The sequence below is a fragment of the Schistocerca cancellata genome, chromosome 4, assembly GCF_023864275.1.
Source record: "Schistocerca cancellata isolate TAMUIC-IGC-003103 chromosome 4, iqSchCanc2.1, whole genome shotgun sequence".
NCBI classification, from domain to species: domain Eukaryota; kingdom Metazoa; phylum Arthropoda; class Insecta; order Orthoptera; family Acrididae; genus Schistocerca; species Schistocerca cancellata.
Genome location: NC_064629.1, coordinates 604121758 through 604144238, shown reverse-complemented (window position 1 = coordinate 604144238; position 22481 = coordinate 604121758). Strand labels below are relative to the sequence as shown.

At 39.2% G+C, this 22481-nt stretch overlaps 1 protein-coding gene across 3 annotated transcripts in view; it reads right to left on the bottom strand.

The window, feature by feature from the left end:
* Nucleotides 1-6634: 6634 nt before the first annotated feature.
* The window catches only part of LOC126184928 (potassium voltage-gated channel subfamily H member 2-like), a 1246473-nt gene continuing 1230626 nt past the window's right edge, over nt 6635-22481 (bottom strand). For 2 of the 3 annotated variants that reach the window (XM_049927600.1, XM_049927601.1), the window contains exon 9: nt 6635-9033. In XM_049927600.1, coding sequence (XP_049783557.1) covers nt 8959-9033 — 75 coding nt within the window. In that variant the 3' untranslated portion in view covers nt 6635-8958. The remainder of the gene's footprint in view (nt 9034-22481) is intronic. The other variant, XR_007536905.1, reaches the window with a different exon arrangement.

The window sequence follows — 22481 nt, the reverse complement described above, 5'->3', positions numbered from 1 at the left end:
AGAGTATAGGTAATAAGACTGTGATGAGGTAGGATACAGGAGGAGGAGAGTGGGGATCAGGTCATGATGCACAATAGTAAGATGCAGTGTACCAGATGACACATCAGCCAGTAACATCATTCTGACTTGCCAACTTGCATTGACTGTAAGTGTTTGGGGGTGCACAATGTATGTTGTACGGTAATGCATCGACACTGGCACTATACTGTCACTGCAGCATTTATTATACTGAATTAAAGGAAACAACAAGTGTTATATGAATAACTCACAGAGATAACATTCCTTACATAAAAGTTAGTCAAGAGAGAGTGAAAAGCAGAAACAACGCATCAAGATGACCAGGCCTCAGCGTTACCAGTTGTCAGGACAGTCAGACACTGGGGCATGTGGTGTGAACAGACACAGAGAGAAAACAGGCAATTCCACACAGTATTCTGTTCCTCTCACTGTGCAATATGTGCAACACTCCTCCCATGTTATTTATACATTGAAGACCCCTACAGTATATGTTGGAGTTCCACTAATATTCCCTCATCCCTTCCTCACCTGTTGCATTCATACATGTGAGGAAGAAATGATGACTGCTGGTTAGCATCTGATAAGCTCGAATTTCTTTGATTTTACTGCCATGGCCATTTTGTAACATACAGGTTGGATTAAGTAATAGCATACTTGATTCTTCTTCGAACACGCATTGTTAGAATTTTAACAATAGGTACCTTGATGATGCACAATGTCCTTCTTGGAGCTTTGTCACTAGAATTGTTGGAGCATCTCTGTAATACTGTCACTGTAATACACTGTAATACTTTTAAAATGGACCCATGGACCCATGAAAGCGGTAACTCTACAGGAAAGGTAAGGACAGACTGGCAACCCCTGTATATTCTTAAGTTTGACAGTAATTAGTAGTTTGAAGTATGTGCTACACCCATAAAAGTTCATTAAAATATTATCATTTGAGTCACATCATATAGGACTACAGAATGTAATTTTTGTAATTAATAAACAATATTATGCTTCATTAAATTCTTTTAGCTCTATGCTACTGCATAGATGAGTTGTACATGGCTATTTTAATTGCAGCTCTGTGGAACAGTGGACAGACAGTAGAAACAACAATAAACAGCAAATATTTTGGAAAAATATTAAAGCTAACACACACACACACACACACACACACACACACACAAGTGTGAGCAAGTGCACTCCTACTCTGCCTCATGCCAATACAGCATGCAGGTAGAGCTCTTGGTTGGGGTGGGTAGTGGGACGTGACAGGGGTAAAGAAAGAGAGGAATAGACGGGTAGGTCGATCAGAGGAGATTTTGCAAGTGTAAAACATGTTGGTGTGTGCAGAGGAGTTCTCTGGCACCCACAAAGAGAGATAGAGAGCACAGGACAGAATACAGGACAAGATGGAGAAACATAGAACATAGTCCAGCAGGGAGATGAAGAAGCTGGCTTAAGAGAATGAGATAAGGAAGATGTTGGTAAGTTAGTGTTAAATGGAAAATGAAATGTGAGAGGCTGACATGGAGGAGGATTATGAGAGAGCATGGAAACAGGTAGAGGGACTAAAGGCAAGTTGAGGACTGGAACTAGCAGAAGGTGAGGCCATGAGGGATTTCAGGAATGAAGGATGTGCTGCAGAAAAATCCAGAAAAGATGTTTCTAGGGAGATTGCAAAGGAAGGTGGTTGGTTTCGGAAGCAGCCACCATGGTCAACCACATTATATTGAAAACAATCGCTTTCTTGGCCTTTGACCATCATTTGGTGGTTGCTACTCATCTGAGTGGTTAGTTTGTTCACACCTATACTCATATAAGATGAATTGCAATGGTTTTGGTGAATCTGATCACTTCCACAATTGATTCTGGCTCTGGTGCACAAAGAAATACCAGGGGAAGGGCTGAAGAATGAAATTTTTTGTATATGCATCCTTGTGATTAAAGGTGTGATGGAATTTGGCCATTCACTTATGTAATAAAATGCAACACCTACAGCCATCCTTATGATGTCATTTATTATAAGGCTACCAGTCTCAGTGCTTCAGTGCACCATCTTCAGGCCTCAGCTGATGCTGAGTGGGTTAACAGCATCTGTATCCGTGGCTCATCAGCAGCCAACATCTATAACTGGTTTTTGCAGACCACCTGTAACAGCAATGTTGTCTCCCCGACCATCAACTATCAAGTGGCCAATATCTACAACTGGTTTTCGCAGATACCTCTAACAGCAATGTTGTCTCTCCAACCATCAACTATCAAGTTGATACACTGGTGTCCAAAATTAAAGCAACAAATGGAAATTTTGCAAGGCTGCATTTATCTTGCCACAAAACTGTGTAAACAGGTTATAGTAATATAGAAACAATGTAAAGAACATGGAACGTAAACAACTGCAACATGCATAATAGTAGCCAAAATATTCTTCATTTTTTCCAACTTAACAGATTTGCACATACATTCTGACAACTGGTTAATGTGCTCAGCATGGGGTGTTACTATATCTGGCTGCAATACAGACCTGACAACAATGGGGCATGCTGTGAGTGATGTCATCAGTCTCTTTTTGAGGCAATAACACCTATTCTTCCTGCAGAGCTGCTTGCAAATCTTGGAGAGTGGTTGGTGGATGCTTACATGATGCAATCTGTCTCCATAGTGCATCCTAGACATGCTCTATGGGATCCAAACTGGGAGACTGAGCAAGCCACGCCATATGTGCAGTATCTTCCATTTCCAAGAACACATCAACCGCATGTGCTCGATGAGGTCGAGCATTATCATCCATCAATATGAAGTCTGGGCCCACACGACCTTGCAGAAACCACACATGAGGTCCCAAGATCTCATTGCGATACCTGACAGCAATTAAACCTTGCCGATTCACCCGTACAATTTAATGAAGAGGTGTTCGAGTGGTCAACATAATCCCTGCCCACACTATTAAGGATCCTCCTCGATATCGGTATCTTTCCACAATGTTTGGATTCTGAAATCATGTTGCACAATCCCTGCAGATGCAAAAGAATCAATAATCACTCTCCAGACCAAATCAGGACTCATCTGCAAAAAGAACACTGGTCCACTGTTGGACTGTCCAGGTGGTATGTTGACGACTCCACTCTAGATGTTCCATTTTGTGAAGATGCATCAGAGATACATATACAGAAGGTCTCTGATAATAAATGCTACTCTGATGAAGCCTTCTGTGAACTGTTTGTCTCGGTACAACACATCCAGTGGATGATGATGATGATGATGTTTGGTTTGTGGGGCGCTCAACTGCGTGGTTATCAGCGCCCATACAATTACCCAATCTTTGCTCAGTCCAATTTCGCCACTTTCCTGGATGATGATGAAATGATGAGGACAACACAAACACCCAGTCATCTCGAGGCAGGTGAAAATCCCTGACCCCGCCGGGAATTGAACCCGGGACCCCGTGCTCGGGAAGCGAGAACGCTACCGCGAGACCACGAGCGGCGGACACATCCAGTGGATGCTGTGATGTCAGATGCCAGCTGCTGTGCAGTACTAAGGCAGTACCGTCGCACCCTTATGGCCAAATAACGGTCCTCTCCTTTTGATATCACACATGGCTGGCCATATCCTGGCCTTCGGTATACTGTTTCAGTCTCCATAAATTGTCATTGCATCCAAGAAACAACAGAATGATTCACATTAAGCCTTTTGGCCACATCAGTTTGTGACTGTCTTGCTTCCATTCTTCTTACGGCCCTCCACCGCAGAAAGTATGGCATGCATCTTCTTTGTGCCATACTGCACAGTCTGTGACTGCATCCACAGCAATTGTGGATGTGGGAGTACCCGGCAAACACAACCACATGTGATAGGTGCCCTGATGTCATTGTTGAAGTGGTTGTCTACTGACCGAAACGCCATCTTCCACAAATAATACGACTGTACAGACATCTGTTGACATTTTGTATAATTATACTGTGAATTAGACACAACATGCGGAAATAGTGGTTTGTTGCTTTAATTTTGGACATCAGTGTAGTTGATGGTTGGACAGATAACATCACTGTTAGGTAGTCTGCGAAGACCAGTTATAGATGTTGGCCACTGATGAATCATGGATACGGATGGTGTTAACCCACTCAGAAGATGGTGCACTGAAGCATGAAAACTAGTACACATATAATAAATGACGTCATAAGGATGGCTGTAGGTGTTATATTTTATTACAGAAGTAGGAAATGGTGGAAATTATGTTTGGAGGAGATCTCATAGCTAGGCCTGCAACAGGGAGATGACCAGTGAGTTGCAGTTTGGGATCACAGAAAGACCTTCACATTGACACATGATATTCCCTAGATTGGATAGGCATAGGAACAATATTTTGAGAGGGTCGAGAAGATTCCAATAACTCACTGGTTCACTCACACTACTCATTTTCTGTCGCATCCTTATTCACCTGTATCTTCTTTATCTCCTTCTCTTTATCTGGATCTATCATCTCCCTCCACTATTTTTTTAGCATTTTTTTTTTTCTAGCAGTCCTCTTTTCTGCCCCCTGTCTATCTGTTAAGGTGCAAGACACTTCCCCTTCACATTATGTTTCACTCTGACACAATTTTACCTAGCCCCCTCCTTTCATGTTGCTCCTTCTCTAGCCACACACACACACACACACACACACACACACACACACACACGGGACAGACAGACAAGGAGAGAGAGGGGGGGGGGGGGACTGCAAAATTACATATTACACATTGCATGAATGAAATAAATAATGTCTTCTACAAAGCTTTTTTGGTGGAATCAATTGTGAAGTTCATGGGTCTGCAACCTGATCTTCATATCAAGTTGACACAATATTTTAATGGTTCACCTGGCTGTCATCATCATATCGGCATCATCATCATCATCATATAAGGTACTGGTGTTGATGTGTCTCGTTGAACTGAGGCTACTCTGGAGCTGCTGCCCTTATACAGGTGATTAGCAGCACCACTGATGATGAAGGCAAACAAAAATGGATATTGCTACCATAAGTAATCATCAAAACCTTCTAGCAATTGAGAATGTTGTGTTCTAATGCAGGTCATCACAGTGTTCTACAACATGCTATCAGAGGATAACTCTTCCCACTATTAATAAGATTAACAGCCAGCAAAATTTCAATTGATGCTTTCAGAATACAGTGTCAGTAGCAAGAAGTGGCAGCAACCACCTGCATCTCATTATACATTATTGTGTCATCCTCAGCTAATCAACATTACACCACCATAGATTTTTCATGTTGTTGTAACCTTTCATTGCAGCAGTTTCCTATGCATCAGTCCTGAATAGTACAAATAGTTTGGCCAATTTAAGCCATACCAGAGTAGCATGGAATGTTACAAATACTGGGCACAAAGGGCATTAATCTTAGCTAACAGATGAAACACTGTCTTGATGTTAAAACAAAAAAATTCTTCCTATTTTAACTTATATGCTCTCAACTTATGGTACTAAAGTGACTAACTTAAGATTCATCTTGCTGTAGTTGTGGTGATGGTCTGAACTCCAAGGCAAGACAGACATTCTCCTCCGAGAATCTGTTCCATTTAAATACAGACCTCAGGTGTTGAATTTCCTGTGGTCAATTTTCTGCATCATGTATTGTATATACTCTTCAGACCTGCAGCCTACAGAACTCAGTATGTTGGTTGGGTGGGTGACAACTATTCACATTCATATACCAATCAGAATGTGTAGGTTTATGATGAATGCTACGCTATCCTCTGAGCAAGTCATAGCACACTGTGCTGACTTGCATTAAGACAGGATATTCTCAATTGACACAATATTTGATTAGTTATGGCAGCAAAAATTCATATTTGGTGTCTTTGTCACCATTGGCACTGCTAGTATCTTTTGCAGTGGGGGCAGTACTCATAGCACTTGGTGCATGCAATGAGTACTCTCTGCTGGCCTATGTAGGCCTGCCATCTCCAGAGTAGTAGCTGTTTGACAACATTCAGCAAGAGTAGCTTTTCACCTGATGATGATGACCAGGTGGACCATTGAAATATTTTCTCAATCAGATTTGAAGATCCAGCTGCAAATCTGAAAAGAATGTCATACAGCCATAGCCTAGAACAACAAATCAAATTTCCCAAAACTTTGGAACATCAAGAGCAGTAGAATATCATTCAAAACTAAGGCTGTACTTAACAATAAGGAACATAATAGTTATAGTGTTCTGCAGCAGGGTTTCTGCTATTTTGAAATTACCTGGCAGATGAAAACTGTGTGCTGGACCATGACATGAACCCAGAACCTTGCTACTGAGGTATACAGGAATAACTCTGTCTCTGTACTCACAGCTTCAATTCTGCCAATACCTCTCTTGCACTTTCCAAATTTCACAGAAGCTCCATATTTTAGTAAAAACAGATAACACTGCCACAACCACTTGTCCAAATTATTACAGCCTATTATACCAGTTGACAGTGGACTGATTAAAATATCTCTCTACTTCACTAAATTAATTTTGTACCCATCCACACTGCAAAATTAGATCAGTATTTTTGTTCACCCAGATTTGTACTATGCATAATTACAGGCATAGGCGATTAAGAAATGAAGCAACTAGTTTATTCTACATGTTTTGATTTACCACTGAGCTACAGAAACATTTTTGTGAGAAACATCACTTACAACCACATCATCTTTGGAACACAACAGCATGATATAATCTAGATTTATTAGCAACACCATTGTGCAGACACAGTCTCAAACAGTATGGTATACTGAGAACCATTTCACAATATCTATACCCATTAATGTTCTTAATGGTTAGCATTATATTTACTACATAAGAAAGTACAAAACATGATCATAATACCTGAACTAATGTAATATCTGCAACCTTCATTGATTTAGCATCAATGGGGAAAAAGAGTCAGCTACATGGGTACACACCTTTTTCATCAACTTGCCAGACAATATTAAATGTCTTATGAGAAATAAAATAGGATTTAAGAGAAAATTGAAACTTTCAATGAGCAAACTAATCATTACCTTCTCTTTTGAGGACTATCCTACAGTGATTCTTAAAACTACAGTAAAATGAATTAAGCTTTTGTTAGAATGGTTTTGATTATACAATATTTCATATCAGCAATATTATAATATAATATATTACACAACTTTATGTCATTTTGTATATTGTGCCCAAATTAAAGAAAATGTCCATCTATGACATCTTTCCATACCCCAGAAAGTCCTACAAGTAGAATATCATTCATGTTATTAATGTAATGTGATGCTGTTGAAAACTGAAGAATAGCAATTAATATGGCTACTAGCAAAATAACATATTCATAATTTGAAAATCATTGAAGTTACACCAGATTAAAGAGACAGCCCTGATTTACAAATGTCTCCAAATTAATTTCACAATGCAAATACAAAATGACACAATCTCAGTTATCAATGAAGATGACGACATTTAAAATGTTCTGACAATTTAACATCAAACTTGTCAAGTCATTGCACCTAAATGGGTCAGACAAATTTGCGTTTTGGCACATTTAATGCATCCAACATATCCCTCTCTCTGCAGAAGTGAATGCTCTTAAATACGTCTCTTTTGCTTAAAGATTTCACAAACAGAGCAAATTGAAACCACTGGGGTTATTGTAGAGGTACAAAATAGACAATTTGCACCAGTATTATCCATAAATTAAAATTACTTTGATCTTCATTATCGCAGCACTTTATTTTAAAGTGGACTACAGTTGCAATCCCAAAACTGTTTACAACACATCAAAAATTAAAGCAATATGAATATGATTTAAACAAACTAAGAAGATCCCTTCTAGGTCAGTATTTATAAAACAGATACACTTAATTTACACAGCTCCAACATAAACAAGGAAAAAATCAGTGCATTTAACTTCTATATTTCTTGTGTACCCCTTTTAACTCGAAAAGGATTTTAAATAATTTATTCATGCCAAATAGCACTCAGCAATGTGTCACTGAAGACCCTAAGTTGGGTGAGAGGCAACAATATTGATGTAGAATCAAATACAAAGCAATATGCTCCAGCACTGAATATTATAAAATAAATAGTAGCCAACTGAGTCAAATAAATATTAAGAAGCAGCAGTAAACTTTTAAAACAAACTCAACAAAGCTAAATTTACTAAAAACACATGATCATTTAATCCACATAAATTAGCATTTTCACCACACTATATACCTGTGAATTCAAGCATTGAATTCACTTCGTTATATTCAAAATTACAACTAAAATATATTGATATTACAGTTTTGATAATGTCAGTGACGTCTATAACTACAGTACAAATAAATGAGTAATGTCAGGAACATTATTTTCAAGTATGTTTACAATTATTTCCAGGGTAAACAAATGAGAACACACTCTATAAAACTGTTTGACTGTAACTGTAGCATACTGCATCAGTATAGCCAGAAATACTCATATATGTTGTATCTCTTTCTCTCTCTCTCTCTCTCTCTCTCTCACACACACACACACACACACACACACACACACACACACAAAGTGATTTCTGCAAAGCCTTGCACAAGTCAGGTACAAACTTAGTGACAGTGCCCAGACATTCTAAGCACTTAATTTTAAATTATGAGCCTAAGTGCCCACTGAGATTTGCAGTTTCAGTATCATCAACAGCAGCAAGAATATACCAATCTTACATTTCCTTTTCACAATGAAGTACATAAAGTGTCTCTCATAATAAGTGCAATGCATGCATATGTATATATTATGCACTCTATCATTTATTTAATTCACTATAAATCTCATAAATGAAATAAATGAAAAACTACTTTATATTTAAATATTTTATTTCCACATTTGAAATTTATTACCTTAGTGTCACATAGACTTCAACTACCTTCAACAAATGTACTAACAATTTCATCAATGCAGAGATAACAACATAACTACACACAATAATGACTCTTGTACAGTAACTCCCAAGATGTATTCTGATGATGAAGCATTCTGGAGAAATTAATCTGAAACACAAATTATAGCACATGACAGAGTCTTCAAATTTCCTTCCACTAACTTTGTGATTGTTAAGTGAAGTACATCATGCAAAAATTCTGTAGTTAGAGTGATAATATTAGTGGATTATTCCATGGAAATATATGTATGTTGTTAAGTTAAAAGTGTTGTATTAGAATTTCACTAAGAACTTTATTCACAGCTGAAACTAAATTTCTGCTGGTTAGAGGAAACAAGTTTCTACACAAACTGACGTGCATTCTACCAACAACATACAGCAAACAATGCACCAGTTGCTATGTGTAAGGATAGAAATGTCTAACTAATTATTCTAATGGTAATATCTTTTCTATATTTCTTTAGCATTCCCTTAGGAGCTGTTAAAGTACAATAATTTTCTCCCCATATTATTAATTCACTTTCTGTAGCACTCAAATCCCTTTCTGATGATGTAAGTTTATAAGCAACACATGTTTTCTCCTTTGTCATTTGTCAATCAGACAACATTGTTTTTGTTCTTTTTTTATTTTTACTTTTCCATGATGACTCAGAACAAACCACATTCACTTTATATGAGATCCTACCTAACAGTTACATAGTGTATTTAGATCAAACTGCTGCAAAAAGTTCAGACTTTTTACTGCCAATTGGATAACTAATTATGAAACTGACAGCTAAACTGGTCAGAAACATTTATTTTATTAACATTAGTTCCATCATTGCTGGTAGAAAACCTACCATCATGGGAAAAAATCACTTTTTACATAATCTTTTTTGAGGAATTGCCTATTATCTCTAAAAATATTTACATATAGCTACTACTTAATTAATAAAATAATTTTGTTCATGATGTTGCTGAAATGAAGTATGCAAACAAAAAACTGCAAGACTCAGCTCCTTTGGAGTACTTCCCCGAATTCTCCAACATCCCTACCAACCAAAATACCATGAGATGATTTGTGTTAGTTAAGAGTTGAGCTCAGCGTTTCCCATGTGCCAGTTGATAATGAAAATTAGTCAATTAAATGACAGCTGTGTGTGTGTGTGTGTGTGTGTGTGTGTGTGTGTGTGTGTTTTTCTCCCCCCCTCCCACTTTCATTCCCCACCACAAATTTTTCTCTCTCTCTCTCTCTCTCTCTCTCTCAGCCCCTCATCAATGCAGCGCAGCAAGTGTGTGTGTATGTGTGTGTGTGTGTGTGTGTGTGTGTGTGTGTGAGAGAGAGAGAGAGAGAGAATGTGTGGTGGTGAGTGAAAGTGGGGAGGTGGGAGGATGGCATTTGAGAGCCAGAGCGGAGAATGGAGGAGACTAGAGTGGCTGTTGTAAAACCTTATGAAAACCATATTAGTAACAAGGGAAACTCCCCATCAAACCCCCCTCAGATTGAGTGGTAAGAGGGACCAGTGGACAGCCCATCAAAAACTGAACAAAGATTAAGCATGAAAACCGGAAGAACGTGTACTGAACAGTGAAAAAAAAAAGTGCAATATAAAGCAGCATGAAACAGCAATGGCATCATGGATAAATGTTCATGGTGTTGGATTGCCAAGCAGGCAACTTGTGTTAAAACCTCTCTTGTGCCAAAGTATTCAAATTATTTTTATTTATTTATTTTTTTCTGTTCGCTGTATTCAAATTTAAGTCTGTGTCATGTTCTAACGTTTGTTTTCAACAGTGAGGTGTAAGGTAGGGACCAATAATGACAGCCAATTCTGCACAACTACTCTATTAGCAGCTGAAAGGAAGGGGCTTTTGAATGGGAACTGCAAACATTTCATGAAATGGTATTAAGCCAACCAAATCCTCTACTGTTAAGCCAACCAAATCCTCTCCTGGAAAATATGTCTGGGATGTCATACACAGCATTAGTGACAGTACATGTGTCATATGATAGGAATTTCTTATCGATGGACCTAATTTGTACACCTGGTAAGTGAGTGAGGTATGCCTCCTCGCCCCAGTTAGGTGTTTGTATGAATGTGAATGTGATCACTACCAAGGAAATGATGAAAACATAATAGGTAGTCACACAAGCTGCAACAAATGAACACAACAGTTTCACAATCACACAGTTTCTCTGTGCTCTGTCAAAACATTTGTTTTTAATGTTTTTGAAGTTGTGTTCGATTTTGGAAGTTTTGACCCTTTAATTCCTCTTTTGTAAAATAGTTCACACCCATTAATTTGTTGCTTTCATTTCTGTGAGACATGTATGTGCTATTTCATCTGCTTTTACTATTCATCACATTTACTTCTGATTGTAATGTATTCTTACAACATGACTCATATTCTATGACCAATGTATAGTATGACAACTGCCAAGACTACAGAAAGAGAACAAACATTTCACTGACCAGATGGAAAGTTCACAATGTTGGGCAAAAAATAAAATTAAAATAAATGGCATGAAGGAGTTTTGAACACAGCTCCTACACTTTACCATTCAACACTGTAACCACTTAACCATGACGCTACAGCTGTTCAATTTATTTCGATATTGCACTTTTTAAGCTCGGACCATTCACTGTTTTTATTTGGCCTTTTTTCTTTCTTTTAAAGTTCAGTAAAGTTCAGTGCACCTTCTGCCTGTTTTCATACTTTATCTGTGTTCAGGTTTTGATGGGCTATCCACTGGGCCATCTTACCACTAAACCTGAGTGCGATGGCAAGTTCCCCTTGTTAATTATCACTTGCATCAATTGTCTCAAGGATGAGAAGATCATGGATGAGAGGTTACTAGTTAACAGCATAATATTCCCAAGGCTGTGCAGCTAGTGACGAGGAACATAAAATTCAGACTCTCAGCCTTATATCATCAATGTTGCATGCTCAAATTAATGGTTATCACTCACTTATGTTTTGACCTAGATACATATTCATGAGTATTTCCAAAATTCTAAAGGAGAGTTTAAGTCCAAGATCCTATTAGCAGTTTAATAACAGCAATCAAAGAAATCAGCCAAGGTACTGTTTAAGGAGCCATCCTGACATTTGCCTTAAATGATTTTGGGAAACACCAAGAAAAACAATTCACAAAAACAGTCTAACTTTGCTACAGTGCTCAGAACCATAACTGTTATCATATGCCGCAACACATTCCACTAACTTTAGTGCTGCTTCCTAACTGGGTTTAATAAATTCCTATGCTATGCACTGCACACACAATGGGTACCTAATTTTCACAGAAGGCCACCAAATTTTATTAACATCATCAGTGAGAGTAATGCCAAAGAAAGAGAAAAACAAGCCTGAAAAATGTTATTGGAATTTTAATCATCAGACATTGCTGAAATCTACCTCTTGCTAATAACTTAATAATTATTCAAAGAGAATTTATCAGGAATCAGAATTCTGACAGTGACAACAACAAAAACAGGCATATGTAGTTCTACACACATAAGAATCCTGATTGCTGCTTGAGTCATTGCTTTCAATTCTGTTGCAACACTGAGAAGTGAAGAACTTGTTTTTAGTTTCATTATCAATTCGTAAACTATAATTTTTTTTCATTTAGTTTCCTGAGTCCATACACTGTCTCTTTGCTAGACCATCAAACAAAAAATTGGAATTCATACCTAAACATTGGCACTTTGTGTCATGAAGTGCACCTCTTAAGCTAATTCTGAAAGTCTCTCATGAAGAAATTAGTGGCTTCTGGCAGTTAAGAGGGAACTAGCAACAATTGTGTAGCGTTATTAATGTTGTTATTGTTTTTGCATGAGACAGAAGTGTTCAGTTGGAACTGAAATAGGTCAATCAATGCAACCAGGCACTTTCAGATCTCTAAAGTGTGTAACCACAAGTCAATATTTTCCTGTATTTCTTCATACAGGGGCCAATAAGACAAGCAGTTGTTATTCTTATTTGCTTGTAAATGATGGCTCAGTTGCACATCCCCTGGTAAGCTATATGGACGAAATATTAAATGTGAATCCACTGATACAATATTGGCCAACAATTATATGGTATATACAATGAGTATGTTATGCACAGCACATATTCTTGAGTCATTCATAAAGCACCATGTAGGTTTATAATGATATGGAGGTATACATAACTGCTTTCATCTGTATCAGAAAATACACTCCTGGAAATTGAAATAAGAACACCGTGAATTCATTGTCCCAGGAAGGGGAAACTTTATTGACACATTCCTGGGGTCAGATACATCAATTGATCACACTGACAGAACCACAGGCACATAGACACAGGCAACAGAGCATGCACAATGTCGGCACTAGTACAGTGTATATCCACCTTTCGCAGCAATGCAGGCTGCTATTCTCCCATGGAGACGATCATAGAGATGCTGGATGTAGTCCTGTGGAACGGCTTGCCATGCCATTTCCACCGGGCGCCTCAGTTGGACCAGCGTTCGTGCTGGACGTGCAGACCGCGTGAGACGACGCTTCATCCAGTCCCAAACATGCTCAATGGGGGACAGATCCGGAGATCTTGCTGGCCAGGGTAGTTGACTTACACCTTCTAGAGCACGTTGGGTGGCACGGGATACATGCGGACGTGCATTGTCCTGTTGGAACAGCAAGTTCCCTTGCCGGTCTAGGAATGGTAGAACGATGGGTTCAATGACGGTTTGGATGTACCGTGCACTATTCAGTGTCCCCTCGATGATCACCAGTGGTGTACGGCCAGTGTAGGAGATCGCTCCCCACACCATGATGCCGGGTGTTGGCCCTGTGTGCCTCGGTCGTATGCAGTCCTGATTGTGGCGCTCACCTGCACGGCGCCAAACACGCATACGACCATCATTGGCACCAAGGCAGAAGCGACTCTCATCGCTGAAGACGACACATCTCCATTCGTCCCTCCATTCACGCCTGTCGTGACACCACTGGAGGCGGGCTGCACGATGTTGGGGCGTGAGCGGAAGACGGCCTAACGGTGTGCGGGACCGTAGCCCAGCTTCATGGAGACGGTTGCGAATGGTCCTCGCCGATACCCCAGGAGCAACAGTGTCCCTAATTTGCTGGGAAGTGGCGGTGCGGTCCCCTACGGCACTGTGTAGGATCCTACGGTCTTGGCGTGCATCCGTGCGTCGCTGCGGTCCGGTCCCACGTGCACCTTCCGCCGACCACTGGCGACAACATCGATGTACTGTGGAGACCTCACGCCCCACGTGTTGAGAAATTCGGCGGTACGTCCACCCGGCCTCCCGCATGCCCACTATACGCCCTCGCTCAAAGTCCGTCAACTGCACATACGGTTCACGTCCACGTTGTCGCGGCATGCTACCAGTGTTAAAGACTGCGATGGAGCTCCGTATGCCACGGCAAACTGGCTGACACTGACGGCGGCGGTGCACAAATGCTGCGCAGCTAGCGCCATTCGACGACCAACACCGCGGTTCCTGGTGTGTCCGCTGTGCCGTGCGTGTGATCATTGCTTGTACAGCCCTCTCGCAGTGTCCAGAGCAAGTATGGTGGGTCTGACACACCGGTGTCAATGTGTTCTTTTTTCCATTTCCAGGAGTGTAGCTATTATCCAAACAAGGCAGAGGTTTAATATATTATCATTTTTATTTGAGTTTTCCATTTGATAATGGATTACCACAGTACTGTCAGATATTCCAAAATAATAGACAGGGGCCTTGTGTGAAAACTAAATTCATTACTGGTCATTTCATCACTACTATCTATGATTTCTTAATGAGTAGTTTCATTTTCCTTCACCTGGACATTTTTTTTAATACAGACCTATTCTCAATGCTCACTTAATTGTTGCAATTATTGGACTCAAGTAGTAGAATGTTTAGCAACACACTTACAGCAAAACAGTAAATCCAGATGGATAATGTCTTAAAGAAGAAACTTAAACTAAGCACATAAATTCTTAACCCGTGTCAGAAGTAGTGTCTGATTGTGATGAACAGTTACTTAAGAACTTAAGATAAACAATACATTACTGGTCGACCACTGAAGAACCTTGATGGATACCTATGAAGCTACTTCGTGATCATCAGCCATTAGATATCTACTACCTCAATAAAGGCTGCCTCCAGACTTTTCCATGCCTTATGGCTTTCAGCTAAATGCATCCATGTTCTCCATGGTATTTTCTTATATACCAGTACTGTAATACCCCCACCTATTATTAGATTACTGTCTCAGTCTTTTCTTCTCTCTTGCAATCTAGCAAAGTACTTCCTTGTTCCATCTATCACTGATTCGACTGATTACATGTGCTACTTCTACCCATTTCATGTCCTGATCCATTTGTTTGTTTCTTCTCTCTCCTGGAAGTACACAGCTTTTTAACAGCTTTCACATTAGAAGTCAATGTCTGTCTGCTATAAGTCAAAACTGATCATATAAACTGATTGTAAATTTTCTTGTTCTCACACCAGTTTTACTCTTCTGTTTATTTCTTTGCCATCTACAGACCCATTCATCTGCTTTAAATACAAAAATTTATCAACTTGTCTTATGGTTTCTTTCATTTTGTACAAATATCTTTTCAGTGTAGTGAATACAAGCTACTTCCTTATTGTAACTGTTTTTCAGGCCTGGTTTTGAACTCACTCTATAAAGGTCTTCCATTCATTATTGAAGTGTATTTGCACTTGAGGAAAACATCTCATCATCATTAGCAGAATTAAGATGGCTTGGATATCTTCCATTAACCCGTATTCGCCCTTCATTTTGTAAGCTGTAAGCCTCTGGAAACTTCTTCTAGAACTGCTACTTATAGGTATAATGGAATGGAATCTCCCTGCTTTACTCCTCTTTCAGTTCTGAATTTCTCACTATCCTGACAAAGTGTAATGTTAATTGTAACACAGATGCATATTTTCTTCAGTGTACCAACATTACTTGAATGATTGTCTTGTTTCTCCATTATTGTTAGTACAAATTTCATAAAAACTGACTCAAATATATTTTCAGAACCACAGGAAATGTGGTTTTCATACTCATTGTTTTGATCTACAATTTTTTTCATTAACTGAAAATAATTCATTGTGATATATCCATTCCCACAGCCAGTTCATTCCTTCAATCTGTTGCAATATAATGTTTTTTTAGACAGCGGACAACAATTTTAGTGTATATTTTGCACACTGTCTGCCTCTCTTTTTATGAAGTAGAATAATTACAGCATTATCCTAATACTAGGGAACTGTCTTGTCTGTACAGATTACTCCATTGTATTATGGAAAGTTACTTAAAAGGTTTAACAACAGTTACTAGAAATGACAGGATTTTGCAAATTATGTGTCAAATTAATAATCCAAAAGAATTAAAAATACATTTGATATAGTGCAATGAAAGAAAGAGCAGCCATCCAAAAAATAAGAAAATCTGAATAAAAAGACTGTAAATGATAAATGAAAATCTGTATGTATTTGGAAGTGTCGCTAGGGATCCCTTCTCAAAATAAGTAATTATCAGTTCCTTTGTTGTCCACCTGTGACATTTCAGAGCATAAAACTGCATCATCCTTAAATACTTTATAAGATATATGACTGGACCACTGTAATTATATACCAATTTGTTCCACTGCTGCCAAAGGTTCTTGAAATTTTTACGACAGAACAGCTCTCCAAACTAATGTTTCATCTCGACAATAATAAAACAATTAGTAAACAGTTGCTTGAAAGAAAATATAATTTAGAAATTCATTCTCCAAACATTAGAAGGTATTACTAAAGAAAACAATACCAGGTGATATTTATGTGAATTGTATAATTTAAAATATATTGCTATAAAACAAACTGAGTGTGGCAACTGACTCATTCATCCAGAAATCAACCAACGGATAAAGAAAGTTAAGATAACGAATTCAATTAAAGAAACAGTAAATATTTTTGGCCAGTGGGAGAACACTGCTTGAATCACACAAGGTCCAGTTTTCAACATACCATGTTCCTCATACATATTAGTATCAGCCCATTTCATACATCATGAGCATTAAGTCATAAAATAGTTTATCACTCCTAAAACAGATACAGATAGGTTCAGAGAAGTAACAAGTAAAAAGACTTTATACACTGCCTTCTAAAATTGGTCTCTCCTTTAATTTCGATGAAACACAGTAAATTCAGTTCTGCATAGCAATGAGTACAAAATGAATAAAAACGTTGTACATAATCTGAAATTAGTAAGTAAATGGTAAATGATAAGCATTTTCAATACATTTTTCAATAACACAGCGTGAGTGAAGGTTAACAGTGAAAATATTGCTTCTCAAAAGCCGCTATTTTGCACAATAACTTATATGGCAGTTAGCAGAATTTTCTGTACAAAAGAACAATACACTTCCTGCTGCCACCTAAGTGTGAAAATGTCTTAATATCATGATGGAAAACCTTAGTGGAATACAAATGATGGAATGAGTAATTATGGTCATTCACCACGCATACTGTGGAGGTAGTGAAAATATACATAAACCAGAACTTAAAACTAGTATTCATGAATTCTCTCTCTCTCTCTTTCTCTCTTTCTCTCTCTCTCTCTCTCTCTCTCTCTTTCTCTCTCTCTCTCTCTCTCTCACACACACACACACACACACACACACACACACACTTGCTGCACTGCATTGATGAGGGGCTGTGTATGTGTGTGTGTGTGCTGCATTGATGAGGGCCTGTGTATGTGCATCTGTGTGTGTGTGTGTGTGTGTGTGTGTGTGTGTGTGTGTGTGTTTGCATGCACATGTATGTGCCTGTAAGCTACATGATCTTAATCTGAACTACTGAATTGTGATGTTTGAGAGCATTACACTTGTTACTGCAAAAAGTGCAAACAGAAGTGTGTGTGTGTGTTCAGTAAAGGTATAGGTGAGACCAGTGGATTGGGTTGGGGTAGAGGTGAGGGGGGGGGGAGAGGGATACTGATATATCAGGAAATACTGAAACTATCATTTTTTTCAGATGAGCAGTGCTGTAATCAATCAGAGATAGTGTTGCCGCATAGCCGATGATGCCAGAAGTGTGGTGCAGAAGTGATGAGTTCTTGTAAATGACAGCCTCACTGTAGCACTAAAAATTAATATTAATTGCATTTTGATGTTATTTTTGGTTCATGCTTAGACTGAGATAAGCATTTAAACATGTAATTATGATATGCGTAAGTAGATAGTATGTTTTCTGCATGAGTTTTGTAAATTTTTGAGTATTTGCAAAGCCATTAAAGTCTGGTCTCCATGATGTTTGAGTAGGGTAATACTGACAGACAAATATGGTACAATATCGACAGGATGTTGATATTTCTCCATCCTATACACTTCAGAAAAAGTTGTTTACACTGAAGTAAGGTCTTATATCTAATTTCAGATGGTGTGGACAAGAAAAAGAAAATTAGAGAGGGCTAAATGGACTAAAGAAACTATGAAAAAGGCATTAAGTTTATGAAGTCATGGAGATCACTGACCAGTTTACCAAAGGAGCTGAAATACTAAGAATTACACATTATGATTGATTAAAATTCAGGCAAGGAACTGTTTCTGGGGAGAAGATCTGTTTTACTCCTGGATAAGAACAAGAATTTGTCAATCATGTGACTGTATTTGCACAATTATTCTTCGGCGTTTCCCAGGTTGAGTTGCAGTGAACTACCTATGACCTTGTCTGAAAACTACACCTTAAGCACAATTTCAATAAAATTACCAAAATGGCTGGAGGAGAAGGGGTTTCTGGTTTTAAAAAGAGAAATCCTAAAATATGTTTAAGGAAACCATCAAACAAGTATCTAGAGAGTTCTAAGTTTTAATAAATCTGAATTTGATTTATTGTTTCCAACTTGAACACCATTTCTGAAAAAATGCCATTTACATATCATGATACATTTTAAGATAATAAAATGAGTTACTTTCTTAGACCAGGGATTTTATTCTGTCTTCATTTCATACTGTTCATACCGCCACATATAAGAAGATGTAATTAGATTAATGACGAACACTAACTTCACTTAACGAAGGTTTATTCACCACTTGCACGTACAAGAGCGTGGAGCAAACTGCCTCCAGCCACAACATATATGGTATATATACAGGTACAGAACATTCCAGTAAAATTATTCTTGACATTTTTGGATGTTTCTAGAATTTACTTGCACGAAATATAGAAATTAAAATTTTGCAGTTCAGGTTACTTTTGAACTCATGACCCTCCATGCAACGGCCTAGTGTCATAACCACTATACTACAGTGACTGTGCTACTCAGCTTTTTCTGTGACATTGCTCCCTCCTTAAGAGAACAGCATCTCGGTGTTGCGTCCTCCTAGTTTGGGAACGAGTCATCGGTCTCGTATACTCCGACTCCCGATGACTGATGTTTTCCCTGGCAGTGATCTTATTAGAACTTCCCTTGCTGCTACACTCATCATCACCTTTCTGCTTGTTGCCTGTTGCTGGAGCTTCGATTTTACCCTGGGTTTCAGGATCCTTATAGGGCTTCATTTGAAGGACATGGACAGTATCACTGATCTTTCGTCGTATTGTGTTGGGGTTGAAATCTTCAACTTCATAAGTAACATCAGACAACTGTCTTACAACCTTATAAGGTCCAAAGTAGCGCCTGAGGAGCTTCTCAGAGAGACCAACCTTCTGAAGAGGAGTGAAGATCCAGACGAGTTCACCAGGCTGGCAGACAACAGGGCGGGGGCTCATGTCATACCTTTGGCGATCGTTTTCTTGAGCCTGCAGCGTGCAGAGTTGAGCTAACTGCCGAGCTTCCTCAGCTCTGGTTAACACCTAGCAAGTGTAGTCGTCATCCACGTCATCAGGATGTAACGGAAACACAGTGTCCATCGTCGTCCCCACCTCACGCCCATGCACCAGGAAAAATGGTGTAACTCCTGTGGTGTCTTGTTTGACGGTGTTGTAGGCAAACGTCACGAAAGGTAGCACCTCATCCCAGTTTCTCTGCTCAACATTGACCAACATTGATAGCACGCCAGCCAAGGTCTTATTAAGGCATTCAGTAAGCCTGTTAGTTTGTGGATGGTAGGCAGTTGTCATGTGATGAGTAATGTTGGACAAACGGTTTATCTCTGTCACAAGATTCGATTGAAAAACTTTCCCTCGATCCGTAATTAACGACCTTGGGGCACCGTGTTTTAATACAATGTCTTCTATGATGAATTTGGCTACCTCGAATGCTTAGGCTGTTTTCACAGCTTTTGTAATGGCATAACGTGTCAGATAGTCAGTGCAAACAATAATCCATGTATTGCCACTAGCAGACATTGGAAATCATCCAAGGAGGTCAATCCCAGCATGATGGGAAGGCGTTTCGGCTGGTGGAATTGGAATGAGTCTTCCGGGTTGTTTCGGAGGAATTGCCTTTGTCCTCTGGCACTCTCGACAGTGTGACGCATAGTGATGGACACTCCTAAATAAACCTGGCCAGAAAAATCTCTTGCGGATCCCATCGTATGTCTTAATAAATCCTAAATGGCCAGCCTCAGGAAGCGCATGTGTTTAGGAATCACTGGTAGCCACCTCTTTCCAAACAGATCAAAGTTTTTCTTGCAAAGTATTCCATTAACTACCTTAAATTCTCCTTTCACATCCCCTGACCAATTTAAGGCAAGCATAATTTGAGATATCTTGTCGTCCTTCTTCTGCTCAGCACAGAGATCCTGGAGTGCAGTGAGACAGTCACTATCTTCATCAAAGTCTTGATGGTCTTGCACAGGGTTTCTTGAGAGACAGTCAGCATCTTGGTGTTTTCTTCCACTTTTGTACACTATGGTAATGTCATACTCTTGAAGACGTAGTGCCCACCTGGCGAGTTGTCCTGTTGGATCCTTAAGACCTGTCAACCAACAAAGTGAATGATGGTCTGTAACAACCGTGAATGGCCTTCCATGGAGATACTGTCGAAATCTGCACATTGCCCAGAACACAGCAAGGCATTTTCTTTCTGTAGTTGAGTAGTTTCTCTTGACTTTTGTAAGTGTCCTAGAAGCACAGGCTAACCTACTCTTTTCCATCCAAAATTTGCACCAGAACAGCACCGATCACATACCCACTGGCGTCTGTGTGTAGTTCTGTAGGTGCTCTCTCATCATACAGACCAAGTACAGGGACAGTCATCAGAGCTTTTCGCATCACATTGAAACAATGTTGTTGAGTACCACACCAGATAAATTTAGCATCAGCTTTTAACAACTCTTGGAGTGGCCTGGCTTTGATACAAAACAACTGTAATAAGAACATAATCTGAGGAAGCTTCTCACATCTCTAATACTTTTAGGAATAGGAAATTCCGTCACAGATCTCACCTTTTCTAGGTCTGGCTGCATACCTTCATTTGAAGCAAGGTGTCCAAGTATTTTGATTTCTTTTGCTCCAAAGAGACACTTTCTTGGATTAAGTTCCAGACTGCCTTGTTGGAGACACTTAAGAATGGCCCTCAGTCTTTTTATGTGTGCATCAAATGTTTCTGAGAACACTATAATGTCATCTAAATAACAAAGGCACATCGTCCACTTCAGGTGACGTAGAAGATTATTCATCATCCATTCAAAAGTTGCTGGTGCATTACACAAACCAAACAGCATTACCTTAAACTCATACAGGCCCTCATGGGTTGTGAATGCAGTTTTCTTGTGAGCAGCCTCATCTACTTCGATCTGACATTATCCCGAGTGTATGTCCATGGTTGAGAAAAACTTAACCCCCTTCAGACAATCTAGTGTATCGTCAATTCATGGAAGAGGGTAAACATCCTTTTTACTTATTTTATTAACCTTCCTGTAATCAACACAAAAGTGCCAGCTGCCATCCTTCTCCCTGACGAGAATGACTGGTGATGACCATGGGCTCTGCAAGGGCTGAATGATGTCATTCATCATAATTTTCTCTACCTCGTCACGAATTATTCAATGTTCCGTTGCTGACACACAGTATGCTCTCTGGATTATTGGTTGATGGTCTCCAGTGCTAATCCGGTGCTTCACCGTCGATTTGCCTCATTTGCTCTTCACCTGTGGACTGAAGCATTCAGAGAACTCTTGAAGAATGGCAAGTAGCTTCTTCTGGTTTTCTTTAGTGAGATCTGGTGATAGTCGGGGTAGAAGATTTTGTCTCATAGTGGTAGTGCTAATTTCGCCCACAGACTCAGCATGGGAGGTTTCTATGATGCTACACACATGTATCTTGGAAGGATCTGCGGTTCTTGGCAACAGTTAACTATCACAATTCACCGAGTCTGTTCTTAAATGAGATGACAGATGCTGGGATGACCAAGTTATTCTTCAGTGATAAGCTTCTCTTACATTCCACTACAAGATCCATAGGTTGATGCATGGCATGACACATGACAATTACCTTTCTAGTGCTGACTGCAATGATCACTTCATCCCGTTCACATAGTCTCCACTGTATCTCATCTCGTCTAGCATAATCTTCAAGCGATCACAATCTTTAATAGCCTGAGAAGCTTTCAAAAAGTCCCATCCAAGAATGACGTCCTGACTACACTCTTGTAAGATGAT